Source organism: Crocodylus porosus, unplaced genomic scaffold (genome assembly GCF_001723895.1).
Source record: "Crocodylus porosus isolate Cpor-Errol unplaced genomic scaffold, CroPor_comp1, whole genome shotgun sequence".
Taxonomy (NCBI): Eukaryota; Metazoa; Chordata; order Crocodylia; family Crocodylidae; genus Crocodylus; species Crocodylus porosus.
Window position 1 is genome coordinate 19,878,787 of NW_017728914.1, and position 24,547 is coordinate 19,903,333.

Below are 24,547 nucleotides of genomic sequence, written 5' to 3' on the forward strand. Positions count from 1 at the left end.
GCTCCCAGGGCTGCTCCAGCACGGGTTGGGATGAATGCAGACAGGTGGAGCCTTACCTGGCAGGGGAGACACCATGATCAATCAGGTGGTTTTCCCAGGGTAATTGTCTCTGATATGTCCTCCATAGGAGGTCTATATTGAACAGATTCTTTTTGATATTGGTTGGTGGACCTGGAGCGTGCTCCATCCACTCCATGCATTGACCTGGTATTGCAGTGCTTCCAGGACCAGTGCAAAAAAAAAAAAAAAAAGGAGGCATGGGGGGCAGCACTCACCCCAGCTCCGACTGCAGCGGCCCTAGGAGCAGCCGACACCAGCTGCCCACACCAGGGCACGATGCGGCCCAGGAGCAGAGGTGAGTGGGGATAGGTGGAGTACAGTGCAGCCCAGCAGCTGCAGGCAGCTGGCATCGGCCACTCCTGGGGCCACTGTAGCCAGAGCTGGGGTGAGAGCTGCTCTGTTCGCTTAACTTTGCTGCTCACTCCCTCCCTCTCTCACCACCATGGGAACCTATCCCTATTTGTTACATAGTACAGTAGGTTCGCTTTATACAAATTCGATTTATGTGCCATTTTCCGGGAACATATGTACAGCATAAATTGAGGGAACCTGTACTTGCTGTCTGATATATAATTGTTTTATAAAGCTTAAGAAAACCTGCTGTGCTACATGCTATTTACCTCCATTCTCCATTGCTTTCAGTATCAGCAAGCTCCCCTGCCCTGAAAGCCAGTCTTATAAGCAAGCTCTGTTTCACTTCTTCCTTACAATTTGATGGACCTCATTGAATCCTGTCCTTTCTTCTTTCAAGGTATTGCAATGCTGTTCAGCCTTCCCATTCCAGCTGCTGAGAATTGTGTGTATTTTGATCCTCTTTGGTTTGTATTGCAGTCTTCTTCCATTGGGCCTTTCTACTTCTGTTCTCCCTGTTCAAAATCCTCCTCTGCTCCCAGTGTTCATAATGCGTTTATCCCATCTCTTCTACATACTCCTCCGTTTTTATCCTACCCTGTATTCCTGTCAGATTCTCCATCAATCCAACCTTCTGGTGTTCGCTTTCCAGTCTTTCTAAATACCTCTTGCTGGTTGTGTCCTTACCTTAAATTCTTCTTTGCTCCTACCATATGCCCAGCAGCGCTTTATATCCTCTTCCCATTGTTATTTTTTATTCCTTCCTTCATATTACCCTGTTTTTGAAGGAGGCTTTCCCCTTGTATCCCAGCTTGACCACCTTTTAGTACATCTCCTTCATTCACACTCTGTTTTGAAGCATCTTTTGACTTTAAATAAATCAATACTATACCAAAAAGCTAAAATATTAAGAGTGCAGCTGAGCACACTGAAGTTAGGAATTTAGGAAGGGGGCACATAAATCATATGGGACTCAGGGAGTGAATAGGGTCATGTAGTGGAGGAAAATGTTGGCTCTGGGTGCCTACCTGCCTGTTACAGAAATATGAAGGTGTGTATTAAGTAAGGGAGGGTACTGTGGGAGGAAAAGAATGATTTCAGGGTAAGTCAACCAAATGCACCCCGGAACACTGATTCTCTATTCCTTCTGCTACTACAGAACTCTTATGATTCTAACTGAGGTTCTGCTTTGAACACAGTGCTGTAAAATACTAGATACTATGACCTTCACAGCAACATCATAACTCTAACTCTATCACAAGTGTTATGAACCTTAGACTTTTCAGCTGGAACACCCAAAATGCGTTGACGCTTCTGTCTTTTAATCTTTGTGCCTCGGTTCCATTGTCTGAAATTGGGGTAATAAGGAGTTTGTGAATATAAAATTACTGATTCATAAAGAACTAAGGTATTGTGAAAGCTCTGCAGGAAAGATCAATGGGAAATTAATAATTCTGTATGCAATGCAAGGTCTGAATGCGGAGAAATAAATGAATTGAGTCACATATTCATTGAAGGGAAAAAAGAAATATTGAATAGCTTATTCCATTCAGTAAGCTCTGTCCATCCTGTGCACTAAGAGCCTCTAGGGAAAAAATAGTAAGTAGTCGAGCAAATAAAGACTGTATCATAATATTCAAACACAGGAGGTGCATTTTAAGATTCTGTAGACACCATTACTGCTTGCATTTCTTCATTTTAGTGATCGACCTTGCACTAAGGTCAGTCACTTTGTGATTTGTGATTGACAAATGGTGCTTTCTTGTGTACTGGCTTTTACTTGAGTCTTCCTGCCTAGAGCAGGGGGACTGGACCCGATGATCTGCAAGGTCCCTTCCAGCCCCTAACATCTACAAATCTATGAAAATAAGGAAATTACATTTTGTAACTGTACTGACCCTCCCCTCCCCGTGGCTTCAGCATCAACATGGAAACTTTGTAAGTTCACATTGCAGACTTACCACTCTAACTAACAAAGCAGCCGATACTCCTGCTGTGTGGGTTGGATGCTCTAGAGAGAAGAGTCACACCTTTGTGCCTGTTATTTTTACAGGTGTTTGCTAATAGTGCTGTTATGCCGAGACTTGGGAATTGGGTTCTCTTCCAGATTCCAAGGAGAGTTTACTATGGCCTATTATAAATGGTTTACCTGAGTACCCTGCCCACCAGTCACATTCTGGATTTCCCCAGCATCTCCCTTTCTTGTTTCCTATCTCAGCCTGCTCTCTGACAATGGGAAAATTCACGGTACTTTTAGTAAAAAGCTATACCCCAGAGAATTATGCAGTTATGCACCCGCGCAATTGTGCACATAAAACGTATGATTGTGCATAATTGCGTAATTTATGCATAATTTAATATGGGCAGGCTCTGTGACTCCACTTTCATGGGGTTCCCAACACTCCAGGTGGGAGCCCCATGTGGAGGCATCAAGCATGGTGGCACATGATTGGACAGCTGGTGAGTGGGAAGAGGAGCTCCTGCCTGCCGGAGGGGAGGGTGGGTATGGGCTGATGTGGGCCCCCCTGCAACATGCCTCTCCCCCCTCCACCACCCATGGGGCACAGTCAGTGCCAGCGGCGGCAGCAACAGCAGGCAGTGGGTCCTCAGGGCGCTCATGGCTGCAGCGGACAGAGCCCCCCAGTGGTGTGCAACTCTGGCTGAGTCCTGGGGCTACACATGGTGGCACACAGCTGGCTTGGCCAACCCACTGACCTGGTCCTTCAACCCAGACCAGGCTGTTTCTGCCAGCATGTGAGGCTCACAGCTCTGGAAGTGGGAGCTGTGTGCCATTGGGTCAAGCTGACTGGCTCTGTGCCTCCACGTGGGGCTTCCAGCACTCCAGTGGGAAGCTGCATTTGGAGGCATGGAGCCATCCCAGCCTGATACATCCACATGTGGCTTCCTGCTGGAGTGCTGGAATTCCCCATGTGAAGGCATGGACCCTGCCCAGTGGCATGCAGATTCTGCCTGCAGTGCCACATGCAGCCCCCAGGACTCAGCACATAATTTAAAATCTTTCTGCATATAATTTTGTAAGATTGGACAGTAATTTTGATGGGTCTTTATATTAGGAAGGTCTCTGAAATATGACTTCTTGACCTTAATAGATAGGGATAGTTCTCAGATGCCCTGTGACTTGTTTAGCAATGGTTGATTCTTCCAGATCCTAGTGTAGGCATGAGAGGTCACCTAGACTAGTGATGCATATGCCTAGGCAGGAGTTTTTGGGGGGAGTGGAGGCTGCCTAGGCCTTCCAGCCCCTGTTTTAGGGCACTGAGACAGAATCTAAAGGCCAGACTGAGACCAGGCATTTGGTGCTTCCATAGCTGTATTTGTATAAGCATCCAGGAATTGAACCCAGGTCCCTGTGTGGCAGACAAGGATTCTACCACTGAACCACAGGGGATTTCCCCTGTACGCTGATTGAAATATGAAGACTGGTTTAAATTCATGGGAAGTAGAAGGCATTTTATTTGGAAGCACTGGGAAAAAGCAGTCAAGTCCCAGGAGGATAAGAAACCTCTCCCCTCTTTGCAGTGACCCCTCACACCAATCTTGGAAAAATGATTCTGAGGTCAGAGGGGAGACCCATCTGGTTGTCATCCCCTGGGGGAAGGCTTCTCTGGAAGGGGCCTCAGAGGAAGAAGGGGAGCTGGCCACAAGCAGAAGGGGGTGAAGGAATCTTCCATCCTTGGTAGAGGATTGCAGTTCTATACATAGGAATAATTAGAAATAATAACTTGAGATATAGAAATGTCTTTGTGCAGCAGCTTGTCTTTAGACCAACAAACACAAATTTGGGCATCGGCCTCTAAAGCCTGAATTTATTTTAGAGGTGGAAAAACTCCTAAGCTTAAAGTTGTTCATTTTTATTTATTTATTGGGAATGGTTTGTCACTATTATGACTGAAAGATTTTTTTGTCTTTAATTTATCATCTGTTCTCATATTCCACTTAAAAAAAAAAAAATCATAATACTGAGAGGCATGGGGGCTGCATCCAGAAGAGCAGGGCAGTATGTGTTGCCCCAAACGCATCTGCAGTGCTGTGTACCACACATTTAGATGTTCTCCTTGCTGCACTGCTCCGCTTTTTTTTATTTTCATAGGAATTTTTGGATATCCAGGGGTCAAAAAACCCACAGAAAAAAACCGCAGAGCAGCGCATGCACAGACAGCACGCACCACTCAAAAACAGAGCCGGGCCGCTTGGAGCCATGCTCTGGCTGCTGACCAGGGTCTGTGCAGCAGAATCGCCACTGCTGCAGCTCCAGGAGGCCCCCAGGACCCCAGGTAAGGCTGCTGGGGCAGCCTTCCCTACCCCACCCCAGGGTAACTTGCCATGTGCCAAAGGTCTCATGACATGAATTCCCTGGGAACAAGTAGTGGCAGCACAAGGTGCGCTACTGCTACTTGTCCCCGGAGAACCAAACGTCCACGCTCATCTGGACACAGCCATGAGGTTTTTTTTTCTGGTAGGTGTAAATTGTTTGCAATGCTTTTTATAATCCGTTTCGCTGCACATTGGTTGTCCACAATAATCTTGACTTTTGTGGGGCTTAGAATGCTACTTTTAAAGTTGGAAGCTGTTCAAGCAGTAATTTTGCTTAAATGTCAGTTAATAAATATGCTTTATTACCGAATGTGCTCGTCTCCAAGAAGATAAGCAGTCAAATCAGGCATATGCTAAAATGGTGTCAGATGTCACTGACAAAAGTATTCCACACCGAAAGTGGTCTGATAATGTCCTTTTTGTATTGCTACTGTAAATAAGTCTTTTAAAAAAATTGGGTTTCATAATTTCAAGAAATGGGTCATTTATAATGTTGCTTCAGAGAGCAAAAAGATCTGTTTTGGCCTTTATGGACAAGTACTTCTTTCTTTCATAACAAAATATTCATTTTTTAGCATTCAGTGATGTAACATGAAAAATGAATGTAGGAATCGCTTCTTATTCCAGATTTTACAAGCTGATAGTGCCTGTGACGTACATGGCCTCAAAGTCTGCATATTTTTTTTCAAACTTCGTTTACCCAGGAAAAGAAAAAATAAACTGTCACTCTCAAAATTTATTATGACACAAACATTAACCATCTAAAAATACTGCTTATTTCACTGCTTATTCCAATCAGAAATTGTCAGAAGCTTTTTTTTTTTTTACAGGAAATTATGGGCTCATCTGCTCTGAAATACAGTTCAGCATTCACTGCTTACATGAAACAGCTCCTTGATATCAAGTCCATTTAGTAGAATCTTTGCCCAGTGAAAGCACTGAGCCAGGAACTAAGACATCAGAGTCCTAATCCCTGTAATCAAATATTTTTATGTAATCCTCTGTTACAAAAAATGCATAATACCTCATGGGTGGAATAAGACTTGCTTTAATATTTGTAAAGCACCAAGAAGCTCCCAATGGAATGAGCAATAGAAATACTAGGTATCTTATTAAATATAGACCAGTTCAGTTGAAAGGGGGCTCCAAGGATAGACCATGGGATATGTAGCTGATCCACATCCATTTTTTACCCTGATATGGCTTGTAAATTGTTCACAGTTCGGCACCTCTCTCCAGCCTGAACTTCAGCATTAAAAATGAAATGGTAGTCATGGGATGTATCATGACTGTGCTGCCCACATGGGATGGATTTTCTTGTCAGAGACCAGATGTTCTAGAGTGGCAGTAAAGCAGGAAGACCAGATCTCTCTCACTGTCCTCCTAATCAGGTGTAAACCAGTATAGTTGGAAAGAGAGGAAGAACCAAACTGGGGTGTTGGAGTGGAAGAATCTGCTTATTTCAGTGCTCTTAGACATTGTTGTGTGGCTTGCAGTATTTCCTGAAGGTAAGTGACAGTGTTCAGGCACTGCGGGAAGTGTCTGCAACCCACTTTCATAATGTTTTGGGGAGGAGGGAGAAGATCCTCTGAGACAAATTAGCATTCATTGAGTGTATGTGGAAACGAAGGTTAGGCCAACTAATATTAAATACCCACTGACCCAGGCGTATTTTATTGGCCTTTTAAAACTAACTGTTAAGGTGTATTTTTCATGTCCTATCCGCAATCTGCTATTCAGGAAGCATTTTTCTTATTGCTGAAAAGTTTTAATAAGCATGTGTCTTGTAGCATTTCAAAATCTGTCTCCTAACAAACTTGCACAATCCGTTTTGTCTGCACTGCATGTGTCACTCTTTTTTCCAAACTGAAACATCATTAGTTTTGAGCCTTTATGTGCTCAGCAAAGACTTAGAAAGTTAACATCTGGGCTTTGCCATTCAATTCTGTGTCTGTTTTGTAAACAGCTATGTTGGCTGTTCTGAAATCTGGTATATGGTCATCACATTTCAAATCAAATGGCAGCAGTCCTGTGTGAACTGAAAGCAGCAAATGTATACAGTTGCTTTAACTTCCAAAAGAACATCAGCTTTGCATCTTTCTGCATAGGATTCACGATAGCAGTTTAAACAGTGTATGGGCTGTTCTTTCCTTTGGCTTTCTAGTGATTTCATTTTTGCTATTTAGATTCTTTTTTCATTATCTGACTTGGTTGCAATTCTAATGTTTCCCTTGACATTTTTTTTGTAATCTGAATATTTCCAATACTTATGTATAATGGGAAATCTCACCTTCATGTCTGAAATTCTTGCAAATATCTCATTTTTTAATGAACTACAGTCCCAGGTTCTACGAAATGTATGTGACGTTGAATTAGTAGTAGTTGGCGTTTCAATTTGACTTTGCACAGCCAGTGGCAAACAAGAAGTAATATTGGGTGGTTCTTTAAAAAAAAAAAAGTGTGGAGTTAGAATTCTTTCTACATTGCAAGTATAGACACTGAATAAATTAGGCCCTGTTTGATTTTGAATCCTGTTTGCTTTTCTAAAACCACTTAAACACTTCCTTTAAAAAATGGGGGCAGATAATGTATGTGGATTCCACCTTCTGTCAGCACTTGAAGGCATTTCATTTTTTTTTAAAGTAACATCTAGCCCTTACTTGTTGAAAGTATGAGAGAATTTCTGCCACCAGAGGTACATTTAAGGTAGAAAAGTACAAGCTTGGCAGAACATAGTATTTCATTGCAGATGTAACTACTGTATCATACCAGAAAGTAACATTTTCAGTTAGATCTGTTAGCAAATGTCCTGATTGCAGTTACTTACCATTCTCCTTAATGTTTCATAATGATTTGTTGTTCCAGCTCTTTGCATTACATTAAAACCTTAGTGATTCCCATAGAAAAATGACTTGTGGTTGGCTGTAAACATATGAAGCCTGTGAGTACAGGAGTGGATGCTTTGAAGAATTTTCACACTTAAAAGAAGATCTAAAGCATCAACATCTGTGGAGTACAGTTGAGATGGAAATGTGTTTTTGCTTTGCTGATGCCATAACCTTTACGAAAATGGTCAGGGTGTGGGGAAGGGAATGTCACTCCCATCACCCGTGGTGGATGTGCATATTTAGAGCACTGAAGATAAACATTCCTGCTTTTTACATCAGTGCTCTGAGATTTTTGAAGACTAATAATCAAGAGCTCTGTTAAGCAGAAACAATTCTGTTAACTGGGTCTTGACGGCATAGCAGCTGCAGAGCCTTATTTTGATCAGAGACAAACTGGCCACTGTATTGCAGACGTGAGAGGACAAATTAAGTCTTTTATTGCCTTCCTTAACCAGACGGAGAATTTTGTGATTTCATCATAGTACTGGAAATGTTAGGGTTCTTTCTCCCAAGAATATGTCACTGGGAGTCTTCCCAAATCACATGGAGTAGATTTGCTGGTTGGGACTATATGTAGAGTGCTGTTCGTAAGAGATGGGCATCAGCTTTTCTCACCAGCCATGCATCCATGCCCCACATCTAAAATATTTTGTTCAGCTTCAGAGAACATCTTTAAATTTGGGTTAATGAATGAAGAACATTTGTTCCCTACAGAAACATTAAATACTGTACAGTATTCAAAGTCCTGTGGTATTGCACCAGAAAGGGAATTATTTTTATTGCTTTTCACTGCTTGTTTTCCACATATTGCTACATGTTGCAAGACAATGACCCATTTTTATGGGGTTGCTGCAGCCAGAAATGTTTTAAATTCAATTTTTACACATGCAAGTTGGCTGTTTTTCCTTATGTGAAAGGAAGTTTTCCACTATGCCCTCTTTTGTCTACAGTGCAGGAGTTATGCAGTTTAGGGGCACTGTTAAAATCCCAGTGCACTTTTGTGACAACCCAAAATTTTAACTTTATTTTCTGAAATAGCATTCAGGACAAAAAACCTTCTGAGTCCCAAGCATAAGCTTGGTCTCCTTGGTAGAACCAGTGTATTTGGGAAATTCCTGGCCTTTTTAAACCAGGGTCTCCAATGTTGTTACATTTACAGTGACTGCTGGGCTACATGTCAGCAAACCCAAAGTGATATTTGTCTTTGATCACCAGCACATGCTTGCATATTGGGCAGTTCCTCTGCTCTGCCTCAATAATTCTGCCTCTATAATTCTGCTCTTGTCAGCAGGAAACCTTGAAATACCTCGCTGTCCAAACTATCCTTGAACAATGTTCTTGGACAGTATTTGAAATAGCCTTTTTGTTAAATGTTTATCCCAATGTGCAAACCAAACTTGAATGGATAGATCTAATAGTGTCATATCATAAAGGCTGTGTTATCCTTTTTAGCTGACTTGTATATGAAAATAGCTTTTAGTTAAAGTGAAGCAAATATGTCATATAAACGAAATATCCAATATGGGAAAGCTGGTCAAGTAACTGGATTTTTTTTTAGGGATCTTCATGTATCCATTAAGTTGCTAGCCTCAGAGTTTAAATATTTAAAGGCTCAATATATGAATGCCTTCAAGACACATTTGGGAGCTTATCTTGCTGGGATCCTATGATCCCTGCTGACTTCCTGCCCCTGGGGCAGGGGGCTGGACTCAGTGATCCTCCGGTGTCCCTTCCAGCCCTAATGTCTATGAAATCTAAGAAAGGCAAACGAGATGCACAGTGATGCAAAAATTCTTTGCTTTATAAAACTCTTGTGTTTAGTAGCAAGCATCATTTGTTGTGCAGTGTTCATTGCTCACTGTACAGAAATGGAAGATCTTGATGCAATATTCCCTCTGACAGCAGGGTGCTTCTAGTTAATATGCTTCTCTCACTATATTGCTGCTGTAGCATGCTGAAAGATTTCTATTGTTTTAGAGATGAGTCATGCAGCTTGTAGCAGATGGTATAAGTAGCAGAGGCACAAAGTTACCAGGGGAGCTTACAGGGAACTTTTAGGGCTCCCAGGGAATATAGAGAGAGTCAGAGAGGCAGGTATAATTGGATAATGGAAGAGAAACCCTTGAAAAAGCTGAGGAGTAAAGCCTGAGGGCAGAAACTTTTGGAATAAGTAAATATCCTTAAAAACAGATTAAAGCAATGTAGGGAGCACAGGGGAGACCAGAGATCTGGGTCTCCAGAAAGAAGGCTAAAGCTGCTGAGAACTAAAAACCAAATTGACTTTAATGTGTGTGTGTGTGTGTGTTTTTTTTTTCTCCTCACAGTTGCTTTAGGTCGCAATCAACCCCTGAAAAAGGAGAAACCAAAATGGAAAAGTGATTACCCGATGACAGATGGACAGTTGCGCAGTAAAAGAGACGAGTTCTGGGACACGGCACCAGCTTTTGAAGGTCGTAAGGAAATTTGGGATGCCCTCAAGGCTGCTGCTCATGCATTTGAGAGCAATGATCATGAACTGGCACAAGCGATCATTGACGGTGCAAACATAACGCTACCACATGGTAGGTTTGTTTAAGATAGGTGGATCCTGTGGAAGTATAGCAGTAATTATGGGAAATACAAATGGAAGGGTTGTGAGTACACATTTCCATCTGGGAGAGAGTGACTGTCTCTCTCTCTCTCTCTCTCTCTCTCGTCTCACCTCAAAACACTTATTTCTTGATACAGCTTTCATTATGGAGTAATGTATTTCTCTGTTTTCTGTATTGATGTTTGAAGAAGCCAGAATTATGCTGGGACATAGAAAAAAGATAGACATTTCCAGTTACCTAAAACTTGAAGGTATAAATTTTACAATGGGCATTAACACCTATACTTAAATCATGACCTTCAAAGGTGACCCTGCCTTTTAGGAGGTTGCTGGGAAATCACGTGTGGGTACTTTTAACTTACAGTTTTGTTAGACCCTTCCAGCCACCCATATTAACCACATTTGTTTCCTGGTCTTCAGGGTGACTTTATAAGACAGGGTGTATGGTGATTTAATTGGTTCTTTGGGGAGGAAGAAAATCTTCCAAAGCATCTCGTAATGTTTGCAAGCTGCTCTGAGATGTTAAATGAAAGGCACTATGTGCTGTGAGTGCTTTATTGCTTCATGTATTTTCCCTTCCATTCAATCTGTAGGTTTGATATTTGATTGTCCTTAAGCTTTCTTTTCCATATGTACAACATTTAAGCATAGGGAATTGAAAGCTTCTCATTCATTATTTTTATGCATGATAGGATTTGGTTCAAATTATCCTTCACTAAGATTCTTAATATTCAGAGGGTAAGGGCTTAAGTACCTGCTTTTAAATGCACTTGCAGCTGCTGTTAACTGAGAGCCTCAAGGTTTTAGAAAATTAAGGGAATATGCCCAAACTGGAGCCTAGGTTTTCCATGCTTGTATGTTCTCTTTAGGCTGTATCTGGAATCTTCCATGTCTAAAGCAGAGTAAAGAGGATGCAAGTATACACATGCTAGATTTGTGGAACCTGAACCTACTTTAGAAAAAGTATACAGATGCACTTCACACCCCACGGGAGGCAAGTGTAATTTGGCTCTCCGAGATTCAGTTAACCCTGCTAATTAGTAGCAAAACCTGTTTGGGTGTAAGATTGAATTCCAGACAAATATGAGAAATATAAAATATCCCATCTCTTGCTTTATGTATTGATCCTTAGGTACTCTTCTAGTGCTGCCACATTAGTTCATTCAGTTGTTCCAGCAACTGTTATAAGCCTACACAACTCTTTGGGGGAAGCCTGCTGAATAGGCTTACTCATGGTTGATTTACTGATCCCTGTAGTCCCCTTCCTTGCTAACCAGAAGACTTTCCCTATTCACTAAGCAGAGCGTGTAGACAAGGGAGACATTACGTTATCCAGCGTGAGACCAAAGCCTCTGTATACTTGGACTTTTGTTCTTCTGTCTTACTCCATCCTAAGGTACTGTGGACTCTGCAGCAGTCTGTTGGTGCTAAATTCTGCTGCCAGGCTGCCTTGTTCTTGCACTTCAGTGATGACTTCTGTAATGGTTTCAGTTAAAATTCAGAAATTGATTTCAATATGAAATGAAGTGAAACCAGCAGTAAAATGTTTCTCTGTATTGTTTGTTTTTCCTGTCAAATAGCACTTGTTGTATTGTGCCTCTAAAATGTAGGGTGCTACTGGATTTTTATATTTCCAGCACAACTACACTGTAGACATTTTTACAGATAAGCTGGTGATGTTGGCAGCTGGGGAGATGGGGTGGGAGTTCAGGCTTTTAGGAACTGGATTTTCAGGAAATTTCTGCCAAAATGAGAGACTAAAGTAATTAATAGTTTTAAAAATCAACGTGTATTGGGATGAGTGGGAAAGGCTAACATCATAAATTTTGAGCATGTTCTGAGTCAGGAATACAGCTGAACTGATTTGCAGTCTTTGCCATTCCAAAGGGGTTTTGTTTTTGTTTTGTTGTTTTTTTTAAACAAAGGGGTTACAGATTTATTGTTTAATTTTTATAATAAAAAATACTGGCAAGTAGATAGTCTCCCATCATGTGTTCTTATTGCTGTAACCTTATCCTTCCTTTTGTTTATTTATAGTCATTGAGCCTTGTTTTAAATTGGATTTTAAAGCTGTTTAGAATAGATTCCGTCTCTTAACATGTGGTTGTGCAGTGCCCAGGAAGATGGGGATATCATCTTGATTGAAGCTTCTGGATACTATCAAAATACAATTGATCAGTGAAAAATTAATTATTTTAAAATATGAAAGCTTAGAACCCAGAGCATTGTTTGTAGTGGAGAAAGGAGGGTGACATTTTGTGAGATTCGGTTACAAATTTGTTGTAAACATTGAAGAAGAATAGAAAGGAATTGCCACGTTGATCCGAAATGTGAAACGTGTGGCATCAAGCCATGCAAAGGGGGCTTGATGCCAGACCCCTGAGCACTCCCTGACCCCCGCCTGCTCTCCCAGCCCCCTCAATGGCTGCCCTGCTCAGCCCCAGCTCCTGGCTCTTTAAAAAATATAAAAGCCCTGCACTCAGCAGCTCCCGCCAGGTGGGGGAACAATCCCCGCTGCCCCCCACTGTCCCGCACTGTGTGAGGGGCACTGCCACGAGCCCCCATCCACTGCCCGCTCTCCCAGCCTTTCCCATGGCTGACCCCCTGGCCCCAGCTGCTGATTCTTTAAAAAAAATCCCTCAATCACTGGCTGCTGCAGCAGGCGTCGGGGCTTCTGGGGGCTCGTGGCAAAGCTCCCCAACATAGCACAGGGCAGTGGGGGACAGCGTGCAATGCCTCCCCAGCCTGGCAGCAGCCGGTAAGTTCAGGGAGTGAGATTTGGACAAGTCGATTTGGGACAGTGATTCAAATCACTGAACCGAATCACTGTCCCCTGAATCATTCAAATCCAAAGTGAATACTAGCTGCTTCACACAGGCCTACTGCTTATTCACATGTGTATTTGTTTATTTGTAATGGTACTGATATGTGTGTGTGTGTGTGAAGGCAGGCATACATTAAGTAAATCGGGTTACGTGCACCGTATAGCTTTGACTTGTTAAAAGACAGAAAGAGAGATTTTTTTTTTTTATCAGAGGGCTTGTGAAGCATATCTTACTCATGTACAATCAAGTTCTAAATCCCAGTGGTTTATCTGTATTTTGTTGGGGGTTTTTTAAAGAAAAGCAAACCCCTAAAACTGGGTAATTCTCTGATGTTTTTTCTTAGAACACTCGTTGCAATTTAGGAGAAGCATTGTAATGTAAAGCATAGATATCTGTCCCTTCGGTGGGGACAGCACCAGCGTCACTAGTTCACGCCAGTAGCTTTAAGAGCACAAGCAATAGTAAATTTATGGTGGTCTTTAGATGGTCCTAGAATTGGATACCTTTAATCTCACCTGTGCCACCATTCAGCTAGACTGTTGTACATTTGTGTTTGGAGATGGGAAGAAGTGTGTGCACATGTATTTTTATGTACATGTGTGCACATCTTGGAGTTCTGGCACTTCAGCATCCCCACAGTATTACCTGCAGGCTGGATCCTGTCTTGAGGCCTATAGAAGATGTGTTGTATACAGAGCATTTTTGAGAAGTTAGAAGTCAAGGCTGCCTGTAGACAATTAATCAAGTCTGCTGGAGTGTGGTAATTACTGCACTCCAGCAGCCTCCTGTGTCTTGTGTATCAGTGTCCCTGTGCTTAAAAATGGCAGTAGGGCACTTGGGGCAGTGGGGAAACTAAAGCTCATCAATACACTGATACATGAGGCAGTGCTATAATTAGAGCAGCTCTCAGAGCCATCTTTATTAAAGCACCACCACCCCACCCCTGGAGCATCTGTAAAAGTGCCCAGGTTGTAGCTGAACCACACTGGACACAACTACACATGCAAATAATGCAAAGCAATAAACTGTGGTGCTTCTCACACTGGAGTTTATTGCTCCCAAAAGTGCCTTTTTTGTTGCCTTAGCTCATAGACATGAACAGCACATCATCTGTAGTTTATAGTGGCAACTTTGACACCAACCAGTTCATCCGAGAGCTGGAGCAGTTCTACTGCAGTCAAGGCCGCTTCCCTGAGAGCAAAGTCATGCTGTGCTTTGGCAAAGAGTTCCCGGATGCAGTACCTCTGCACTGCAAACTTTAACTAAAGCTTGTCAATACACTGATACACAAGACAGGGCAGTGCTATAATTAGAGCAGCTCTGGCTAATTTACGGTGTTTAAATTTTAGGCAGCACTTAAAGAATTCTTTATTTTTAATCTTACACCACCCAAGTACAACCCCCCCCCCAACCCACCTCCAAGCCCATCAGGAATACAAACATGATAACTTGGACTTCAGGCTATGAACATTAGAAAGTAAGATCCTCATCTTCTGCAAAATCATCCATAAAACCATTCCATTCCATTCTTCCACTTACTTAAAACAAGAGTTTCAAGCAAAGGTGTTTTAAAAAATTCTTAAAACTTGATATTTTAAAGCATTTAAAATTTGTAAATATTTTAACTTAACAGTTGGCAACTGAATTTAGTGTCAAACATTTATACGTCTAGAGGTTTCTGATTTTGCTTGTTTTGCTTTTCAAGGTAGTCCTATAGGTCATAGCTTTCAATACTAAACTAAACTTAGATTTTAATGAACCTTGAAATATTAGTGTCAAAATCTAGTGGAAATTCAGGAAATTTGTATTTGTGTATGTTTTTACCTTAATGTTATTGAAACTTGGCAAATTTTTCATGTAACTTTTTATCCTTTGAAGGACTCACTTTTATGGAAAATGATGCAATAACCTGTTTACTTGATAAACTAGAATATCCTTTTGTCTCATTTAAATTTATGCATAACTTAGGGCATTAAAAAACATTTCTACCACTTTCACTGTGCCTGAAAGCTACATATGATGTGACTATATATTGATATAGACAAAATTTAAACTTTTGAAGAATTCTTTACAAAATTTAAACTTTTGAAGAATTTTGGGTGTTGTGCACTTTCTATAATCCTATAGATAAGCATGGCTCAAAAATGGATTTCCAGATAAATTCAGGAACAATTCTTCCCATGAATCCTTCTTGAGCAGCATGTTGGAGAAACTTTGATGTAAACTTGTCTGTCTGCCACTTCTTTCCTCTTCAGCATACACATGCACAAAATAATTCCTCATTCAAAAAAATGTTGAAAAGAAAAGAAAATCAGAGTCTTCTTGGTATTGTTTTTAAATGGATTGTCTTAAGTGACTGTAATTTTTTCCTCATCCAGAGTTTAGTTAATGTGAATATTAGACAGTTAAATATTTGTAGCAAAAGTGTGTGCTTTTAACAGTAGACTTAAAGAAACAAGTTGAAAAATAAAAAAGCTTATGGTGTGGATTTAGAGTGACATATCCCCTCTGTCATGGTCCTGTCTTCTTGTTCATCTGTTTTAAATTTAAAAATAAGAAATAACATTATCCCTAACTTCTACATTTATCTAACATCTTAAAGTAGTACCACTTTTATAACATACTAATATGGCTGTTTACATTTAACAAAGAACACTTTTTATATATACCTCTCAGCATTTGAAAAGAAATGCAGAAAGAAGGGTCTGTTGGGGCCCCACTACACATTGCATTTATGCCGAGATTAACAAGTTAATCAGAGCATAAATGGCGAGGGAGTTATATGTGCACCCAATTTAGGGCACCATAAAATGGCAAACCAGCCATAAAAAAATGTTCCACATTATAATGTAGATCCTTTCTGTGGTTGATTTGCATGATGCTTTAAAATCAATGTATGGCACATCCTGAACTGTGCCAGGGCTAGGCCAACAATCAGGTGATTGTCAGCCCCAACCCCAGGACAACACCAGAGCTGACAATAAACTGATAGACTGGGGTCTCAAGGTGGCCCTGAGACAGACCTGGGTCATGCCGGGCTCCAGGCACCCGGCTTTTAACTTAACAGTGTGGGGAAACCCAGAATTATGTTCCTTCACTGGCAAGTAGAAAGGACATGATTGGAATCTGATCCATGATTCCGAAATCATGCCTCCTGCCATGCACAGGTTGCATGGCAGGAGAAGCAGTTATTGGGGTTGGGGTTCAGATAGCATGGCACCTTTGGGGTTGGGGATCAGATCCCATGACCCATTAAATGACTTTGTGCCAAGGGCCTTAGGATCTTGTTAGATTAACAAATTCTGTTAATAAAAATTAATTGATATGCATTAACTGGACACTTTAAAAGATGTAGCTAGGTATTTACTGTAGTTTTGGATTCTTTTTTCGATTTATATTATATATTCCATAACATGTTTATTGTTAATAGATTTCATAGACATTAAGGCTAGAAGGGACCTCAGGAGATCATTGGGTCCAGCTCCAAGGGCAGGAAGTCAGCTTAGGGTAGGACTTTTCAGATTGTTCATCAAACAGACCAAAAAGGACTTCCCTACTAAGTCCAGTAGCTTTCCGTTCAGGAGCAGTCATTTACAATGGGCACGTCTACACAAGATGTTTACTGCAAAGTAAACTAACTGGTGCCACAGCAAGCATTGCACATCTACCTGTGCACCCCTATTAGGCTGGAGTAATTAACTCTACAGCAGGTTAGTACTTGTGAATACAAGTGCTATCCTGCTGTGGAGCATTTTACTCTGCAGCAGCGCGCCTGTAGATGTTGCCCCAGTTGGCTGGGGCACAAGAGTGCTTCAGTGTGGGGGCTGCCTGCTGGATAGCCCTGCACTGGAGCACCCAGTCAGCCCCTCCACAGTCTGTTGAGCTGGGGAGGGTGGGGAGGAGCACCCCCAGGATGGCAGGCTGACCCCCAGGGCCCCCTGACAGCTGGAGCTGCTCCATCTTAGCTCAGCCTGCTGTGATCCCAGGTGCATGTTCAAATGGTGCACCTGGGAGCAATAAACTCCAGTGGGGTAAGTGCCAGAGTTTATTGCTTCACATTATCTCTATATATGGATGTGCCCACTGTGTCTTAAAACACTGCCAAGTAGTCTTTCAGTGAGTGGTTTTGCAGCATTACTTCTTTGTACATCAGCAGAACTGTAGCATTTACTGTTTGTAACAGTTGCAGTGATGAGAAGAAGTAGGACGGTAGTGTTAAACACGGGGAAACCTGGAAAAGATATAGTCAAGTAAAGGAAGGTGCATTTGTCATCTAGAAAGGTTTTCTTTCCTTTCAAATGTTCCACAGGTAGTGTGTAATTAAAGTGCAAAGCAAAATCTATATTTGAATGAAGCTTGGCCTGTCCTAGTGCAAATAAATAACATCCAAACACAACTAAACAGCCCACTCTAACATTTCCTGCTAATGGGAATGGCAAAATTCCCATTATTTTCTGAGACATCTGACTGTAATTATGTGCCATAGAATGGTGTTTGCTGCCTCTGGGTCTGATGGTTGACTGTAGTAAAGATTAGCTTTTAATGTAAGTGCCTTAAGTACAGCATCCATCTCTTTACTGCCCTTCCTTTGAATGCATTTTGCTTTAGCTGCACTACTCTCTTTAAAAAGGGCATCTTTAGTACTTTATGTAACCTAAAGATGCTTATGTATTTTTTTCAGTCTTTTATTGCATCTTGACACACTGTATTACAATAGTCTACTGAACTCCAGTTGTGTCTGTGACCATCATGTTGCGTATATTTCATATAGATGTAGATTGATTATAGGTTTTTTTAAGTGAGTGCTATGTAGGTAAGTGTTTGTAAATATGTATTGGATATATTATAAAACAGTGTTACAGTGTACCATTTTGAAAACTCCAGGGTGTAGCAGCTAAATGCAGTCCTTCCTATAGTAATGGCATGGTGCAAATATAAATGAGAAAGAAAAAGACGACAGGTAAAACAGTTGCGCAAACAATGTGATTGCAGGTGGATGGAAAGATGAACCATAAGTAGAGTGTGTTTGGCAGAGCACTAGTGTTGGTTTTAATGGAGACTACAGCAAGATGCACTACTTCCTCATATTGGGTATTAGAGTGGGCTATCCTGATAAGTTGTTTTTGTGTTCTGGTAACAGTTTATGAAAAAGAAAGCTTCTTGTGGCAGTTGTCCTGCTTAGGGCCTGTTTCACCTTCTGCAGCTGGATCCATTGTGCCCTAGAGTTTTAAGAAAGATGCCTGAGATTTGTCAGACTTTGTAAGTAGTGCAGGATGGACATAAGGACTACTCATTAAGTTATTTGTATAACTAAGACACGTGTATGTGTCTGTAGTCACATGTATATGCTCATTCTCACGCATATTCTAATCCACCATAAGTATTTAAAATTTTAATGAGGTGCTAACATTCCCTTGTTTGCAACTTTCAGAAAATTCTGATGAGTTAGGATAAGACAAAAATCTAACCTTTTTATTACTCTTCTGATGTTCAGTAAAACCTCAAGAGTCATAATCTCAACAGTGCAAAACAACAGTAAATTATCATATGAGTAATGGCCACAAACGCTGGAAGACCATTTCAGGCTCAACATTAGGAAAAACTTCTTCACAGTTAGGGTGTCCAGACAGTGGAATAAGCTCCCTCCAGAGGTGGTGAAATCGCCTACCCTGGAAATCTTCAAGAGAAGACCAGATGGTCACGTCACCGGGGTCGCTTGACCCCAGTTGTCTTTCCTGACTAGTGCAGGGGGCTGGACCCGATGATCCTCCAAGGTCACTTCCAGCCCCTTACAATATATGAACCTATTAAATGCAAATTGTTTCTGTAGAGGAATGCTGTCAACTTAAGAAGGTCACTGTTAGAGAATATTTACCCATTGTAAAAAATGCCAAAGGTTAGATGTGGAGAAAAAATGGCAGGGAATGGGAAAATGTTTAATTATTTTGGGCATTGAATATACTTTATTTGCTGTGTGTAGTCAGTTTCTTTTGGGTTTTTTGGTTGTTTCATTTTTGTTTGCAACTGTCTTACTGCAATCACAATGTTGAAGGATGTTTAAGTTAGGATGATATGCTTATAAAAACCATAGAAATTCATAGAACTGAATGAACCTGTGCAAATGTAATATCTGAAATTAGTTTCCTTTTTTATGGGCTAGTTTATAAGATGACAGTTCCCCTTTCAAGTGCCATGTATAAACTGACACCAAGTGCTTGTATGCATGTGTGAAGTCGATATTAATGAAACCTATATGCATCTTTTTAATTGTTATGTGTTTTCAGCATTTTGAATTTCTGTAAAGTTTTATAGATTTCTTGTTTTCCTGTTTTAAAATTATTAACCACCCTCATAAAACTATATATTTTAACAATCGAGGCTTTATTAGAGCTAACCTATCGTATGTTTCTCTATGGGTACAGCACTTTCAGCATACTGCCTTGTTTACATTTACTGCAGCTTTAATGCACAGTAAGGCAAAACAAGAAAAAAATGTATTTGTCAGTTCCTCAAATGGCTAACAAGCAAACAGAGCAGTGCTGGACAGAGAAACAGTGTGTCCTTTCATTAATATAGCCCTTGGTGTTCCCATCCAGCCTTGACCTAGTTGACAGAAAATAATATGTTAAGAACCCTTCTTTGCACTGCAAAACTACCAGGAGCTGCATGTGACTTTTTTTCAAAGTAGATTACAGTAGCTTGTTTTTGTAGAAACAGAGACCAAGGATGAAAATAGCACTTGCTGCTTTTATTGAACGAGAACCAGACAGCTTTCTGTCCTGGCCAGACAAAGTTAGCTACATAATGCCACAAGTCCTTTTAAGGTTATACCAGTGCCATATGGCACTGCCATTTGTATGTAGTCATAACTTTTAATTATCCTACCCTAAGACTATAGGGTGAGGTTGTAAATGGACTGACCTTCTTTGTCAAGACCTCTAAGAATGAAATCTGATCTTTTTTTATGATGAGATGAAGCACGGTCTAGTGGCAAAGGCAGAAGACTGGGACACAGCAGATACGAATTGTTATGTATTCTTCCACAAATTTCCTGTGTCACGTCATGGAAAGTCATCAGCTCCTCCCTGCTTCAGTTCCCCTATGTGTAGAAGGGGGTACTTGCATTGCATTTATGCAGGATCATTAAGTTCCCTCTTCCTGACACAAATGGAGCTCATAGATGTTCAAGAGGTACCCCACATGGGTGCCAGTGCTTGGATGATACATAAGTAAGCACTATATAATGGCATATACATAGCCAGTATTATTTCTGCTGGCTGTTCATATGCTGATTACCTGACTTTTAGAACGTTAATCCTTGGAAGAGTGATATGTCAGGCCTGCTAACTGGAATGAAAGGAGAGGCAGTGGGGACATTCCTTAGGGAGTTGTTAAGTGGGTGCTCAAGGGCCAGTGTTTGAAATGGGGGGAGAGATGTGTATTTGTTAGTCTAGAAACATGCTTTGCAAAATCATGTAAGAGCCTTCTAGCAGTGAACACTTAACTCAAGTCTCTTTAAAAGCAATAAATAACTTCAAAAATGGAATGCTAATTTTGGGAAGGACTACTGTGTCATTGCTATTTCTTGCTTTTCAGCTGATGTATTGATGAAGCGGTGGCTGCAAAATGGTTCTGCTCTTCGTTCTACTAAGACATACTAGCTTCTTCCAGTTAAGTTTACTTTTGGGCTGCTTACAATAAAACAATAGGATTATTTTTTCAAAGCCAGTATATTAATTGTTTGGCCTCTGATGTTGTTAGACTAAGGATTTAGGGGGTAGCCCTCCTTACTATCTCAGTAAAATAGCTTCTAGTACAGATGACTGAAAGTGGATTTTTTCAATCCCAGATTGATACTCATTAGCCAAAAAAATCAGTCTTTTCATGATGTGATGGATTGTCTGCACTGGAACATAAAACAGCTTTTGAGCAGTATCTTTTTATCTGGGCCTTGAACCATCAGTCACATTTTCTAAAATTTCTCTTCAAAATTATATTGGATGGTATTTACCGTGATTGTCGATGTGTCTTATTTTAGACTTCAGCAAAATTCTGAAAACCTTTGGAATTCTGCATTTGAAGACCTCTGTCAGAGTCATTATCAAAAACAATCGGATAGGCCAGGAGACTGTAAGAGGTCTCAGAGTTATAGAACCTTTCTCTTCTATCTTTCATAATGGTTATAATAGATATAGTCACTGCTAACCTGGGTTTTTGACACATTAGCGTCCTATTTATTATTGAACATTTAAAAGAAAGGAATTGCATATTACCAGGTAGTGTGGCTTTATACCAATCTGTCAAAGTAACAAAAGCAGGGTGTAGAATAACAGTTTGGGAGGCACTCATTGGTTGAAGTTCATGGCAGTGTACTTTAGAATTCAAGATTAATGCCAGTGTCTTGCAAGAAGCCAGGTTAGTTGCAGTGAGCTCTGAAAAAGCAGGGAATATGTATTAAGAAAGTCTGCAGACATGAAGGATTGATTTAGCCTCCTCCCATGGGTATTATTTGCGATATGCATTAACCTATAATAGTGGCTCACTGACATTTTGATGCTTTTAAAAAATTGGCATTGCAGTTCAGAAAATTTGCTTGACATTAAAGTTACTTCCTTAGTTTTTTTTTCTTACTCAAATTTCAGCAAGTAAACTAAATGATTCCAGCTCACTGAATTAAAATGTTAAGTTTTGAATGTTTTCCCCACCTTCATTTATGATTGTTACTGCTAGTTTTCTGGTAAGGAGCCCCAGAGTTGAATGCTAAACTAAACTGACAGCAGCAGAATTAGGTTTTGATAGTGTCTTTTTAATCTCTGGTGTCTTTGTTACCGTGTTCTTGTGTGATTGTGGAGCCCAAATATAGTTCTTTATAAATAAGAATAAAACAGGGCATAGAAAAAAATTCTGCCTAGCCACTTACTGTTATCATTTGACTTCCTCTCTTCCCTTCAGCCAAAAGAGTATGCTTTTTTCATTTGGAATAAACAAGTGCTGGATAAGAGCAGCTCATTTGGCATTTAAAGTCCATGTGAGGAAACCATTTCTTTGTATGCAGAGAACTAAAGTGTGAAACATTTTAGGTTTGGTTTTGGTCAGGCATAAAACCTGCCATTTCTCTGTTAATTTTGGTCATAACTCTCACTTACAGTTATTGTCTATTCATTGCATATGATATTGAAAATACTACTAATGTTAAACATAGAGCCCTTTTAAGTCCTCGTCACCTTTTCTACTTAGCTATAGGTTGGCATTGTACTTAAAACACCCCTGGCAAACTGTCTTTGCCTAGGGGGATAACATTTAGCTGTTGTGACTTCTTGCCATGGATCTGTGTAAAATGTAATCTTTAAATTCTTACACTTGTGTCCTTCTGGGCTCATAGAGAATAGAAGGAGAAAACTAAAATGTTAAGTGATTTCTAAGAATATGGTTATGCATCCTAAATTTAACCTTTTTTAACCACTTTGCATTGATCTGGGTGTCAACACATTGTCAAGTCCATAAAGCCTTGTCATGCTAGAACTTACCACACTACACAACCAGTGGGTTTACATGTGCATGTCCTTTCACTAGGGTGGTGACATTCAGAATATGAATGTGCCTATGAAAATGCTTCTTCCTACTTGAAAAAAATGGCATATTATAATATGCCAGTTCCTGGAAACTCACTTGAGCAATGAATTTCCTGAGATGTCCTGAAAAAAAAAGGCAGCATTAATTTATAGTAGAAGCATCTCTGCCTCTGAACATAACCCATTGTTTTATTAAATGGAGAATTCAAAGTGGTGAGAGAGCCTTTCTAGTAGCCTTTGGTTTGTTTTTAAAGTTTGTACCTGGGGATTTTAGTATTTATTTTTCTGATGTCCCTTTTAGAGCACAATTATTTAAAATAACACCAGGTCCTGCTCTGACCCTTCCCAGTGCCAGATGCTCGGGTTTTGCAACCATATTTTCTTTTTGAATAGTTTCTTCTCTTCCTTTTTATTCTGTGAAAGACCCACAAGGGAAATGGGAAACAGTGCTCAAAGTAAGCAGAAGTTAATTTTTCAATTCATTACAGTTGCAATATCTTTAGGAGGTGTAACAGAGCTAAGTAAACCATTTAGGTCAGGGTGTCAAACTCATCTGGTCCCATGGGCCAGATGAGTGGCCTAGGACCACTCTACAAGCCGGATGAAGAGCACAGATATGATCCTGTGGACCAGATAAGCCCCTTCCCCACCACGAACCCCTCACATGCCAGATCTAGTACCTGCAGTGCTTGCTCTGCCCAGTCAGAAACTGAGATGTATGTGGCACCCACTCAAGCCCTTTACCTGCAGCCGCCGTGTGCAGTGCAGGTCCTGAACCACCTTCAAGCAGGTGCTGGATATGGCATGCATGGAGCACCCATCCCCTGTCTGTCATACCAGATCCAGTGCCCACTCTGGCTGGTCTGGGACTGTGCCATACACAGTGCCCGTTCCAAAACTCACAGCACATGGCATCCACCCCAGGTCAGCCAGAGCAGAGGCTGCATTCAGCTCATGTCCCAGAGCAGGCACCACATGTGGTGCGTTCCCAAATCAGCCAGAGCAGGTGCTGGATTCAGCATGCAGGGGAGGCAGGAGTCCCAGCCTGGCCCCATACTGTGGGCCAGCACCGGTGGCTGGATGTTGGGGCTCTGTGAGCTGGATCTAGTCCGCAGGCAGCATCTTTGATACCTTTGATTTAGGCACAATTAAGCTAACCTACCCTCTTAAACAGTAAAGTACCTGTTTCCATGGAATACAGTTCCTATTTTCCTTTCCTGAAGAAATAACTCAGAAGTATTTTCACACTGGAGACATTTTTTTTTTCAAGTGTTTCCAATGTGAAGGAAGATGAGGGAGTACAAGAAAATACTGAGACCATATGGGACACGGTGAGAGGGTTGTCCTGTGTTGAGACCACTGCTTAACAGTTGTCAAATATATTGTATACCGTCATAAAAGGACGTGTTAAGGAGAGATTCAGAAGAGGTTAATGAGTAGGTTTTGCAGATATTTAGGGGGTCTTCCAAGTGTGAGGTGCAACAGACTTGACCATTTGAACAAGTGGACAGTGAAAGCTCACATCTGGGGCCAATTAGAGGCAGGGTGGGAGTCAACTCTAGTTACTGAATAAGTGATAATCAGTAGGGTAGAGAGCATCTGGGAAGGTCCTTGAAAGCCTTATGCAACAGAGTGGAGGTGACAGGCTTGGGAAATGATCTCTGCAGCTACATTCTGAATGAACATGAGCATTTTTCAAGGCCAGAGGTTGTTGCAGTACCAGAAAATGATGAGAGTTTCATTTGTTTGTATAAGGGAGGGATGTAAATGTCATGGATAAGCAAAAGCTGGGAAATATAGACATAGTCCAGTGATGAAGAGCATGAATGAAGTAACAGCTGAAGGTTACAGGCCTGAGTGAGAGAGGCTGGATGGTGTTTGAAGTGGTTGAAATAAGAGATAGTGGTTAAGAGCTGTTTTAGCCAA

General features: G+C 41.0%; 1 protein-coding gene across 1 annotated transcript in view; it reads left to right on the plus strand.

Moving 5' to 3' along the window:
- Nucleotides 1–336: 336 nt before the first annotated feature.
- Nucleotides 337–24,547, plus strand: part of UBTD2 (ubiquitin domain containing 2) — a 51,273-nt gene continuing 27,062 nt past the window's right edge. The window contains exons 1-2 of the mRNA XM_019534722.1: nucleotides 337–355; nucleotides 9,806–10,195. Coding sequence (XP_019390267.1) covers nucleotides 337–355; nucleotides 9,806–10,195 — 409 coding nt within the window. The remainder of the gene's footprint in view (nucleotides 356–9,805; nucleotides 10,196–24,547) is intronic.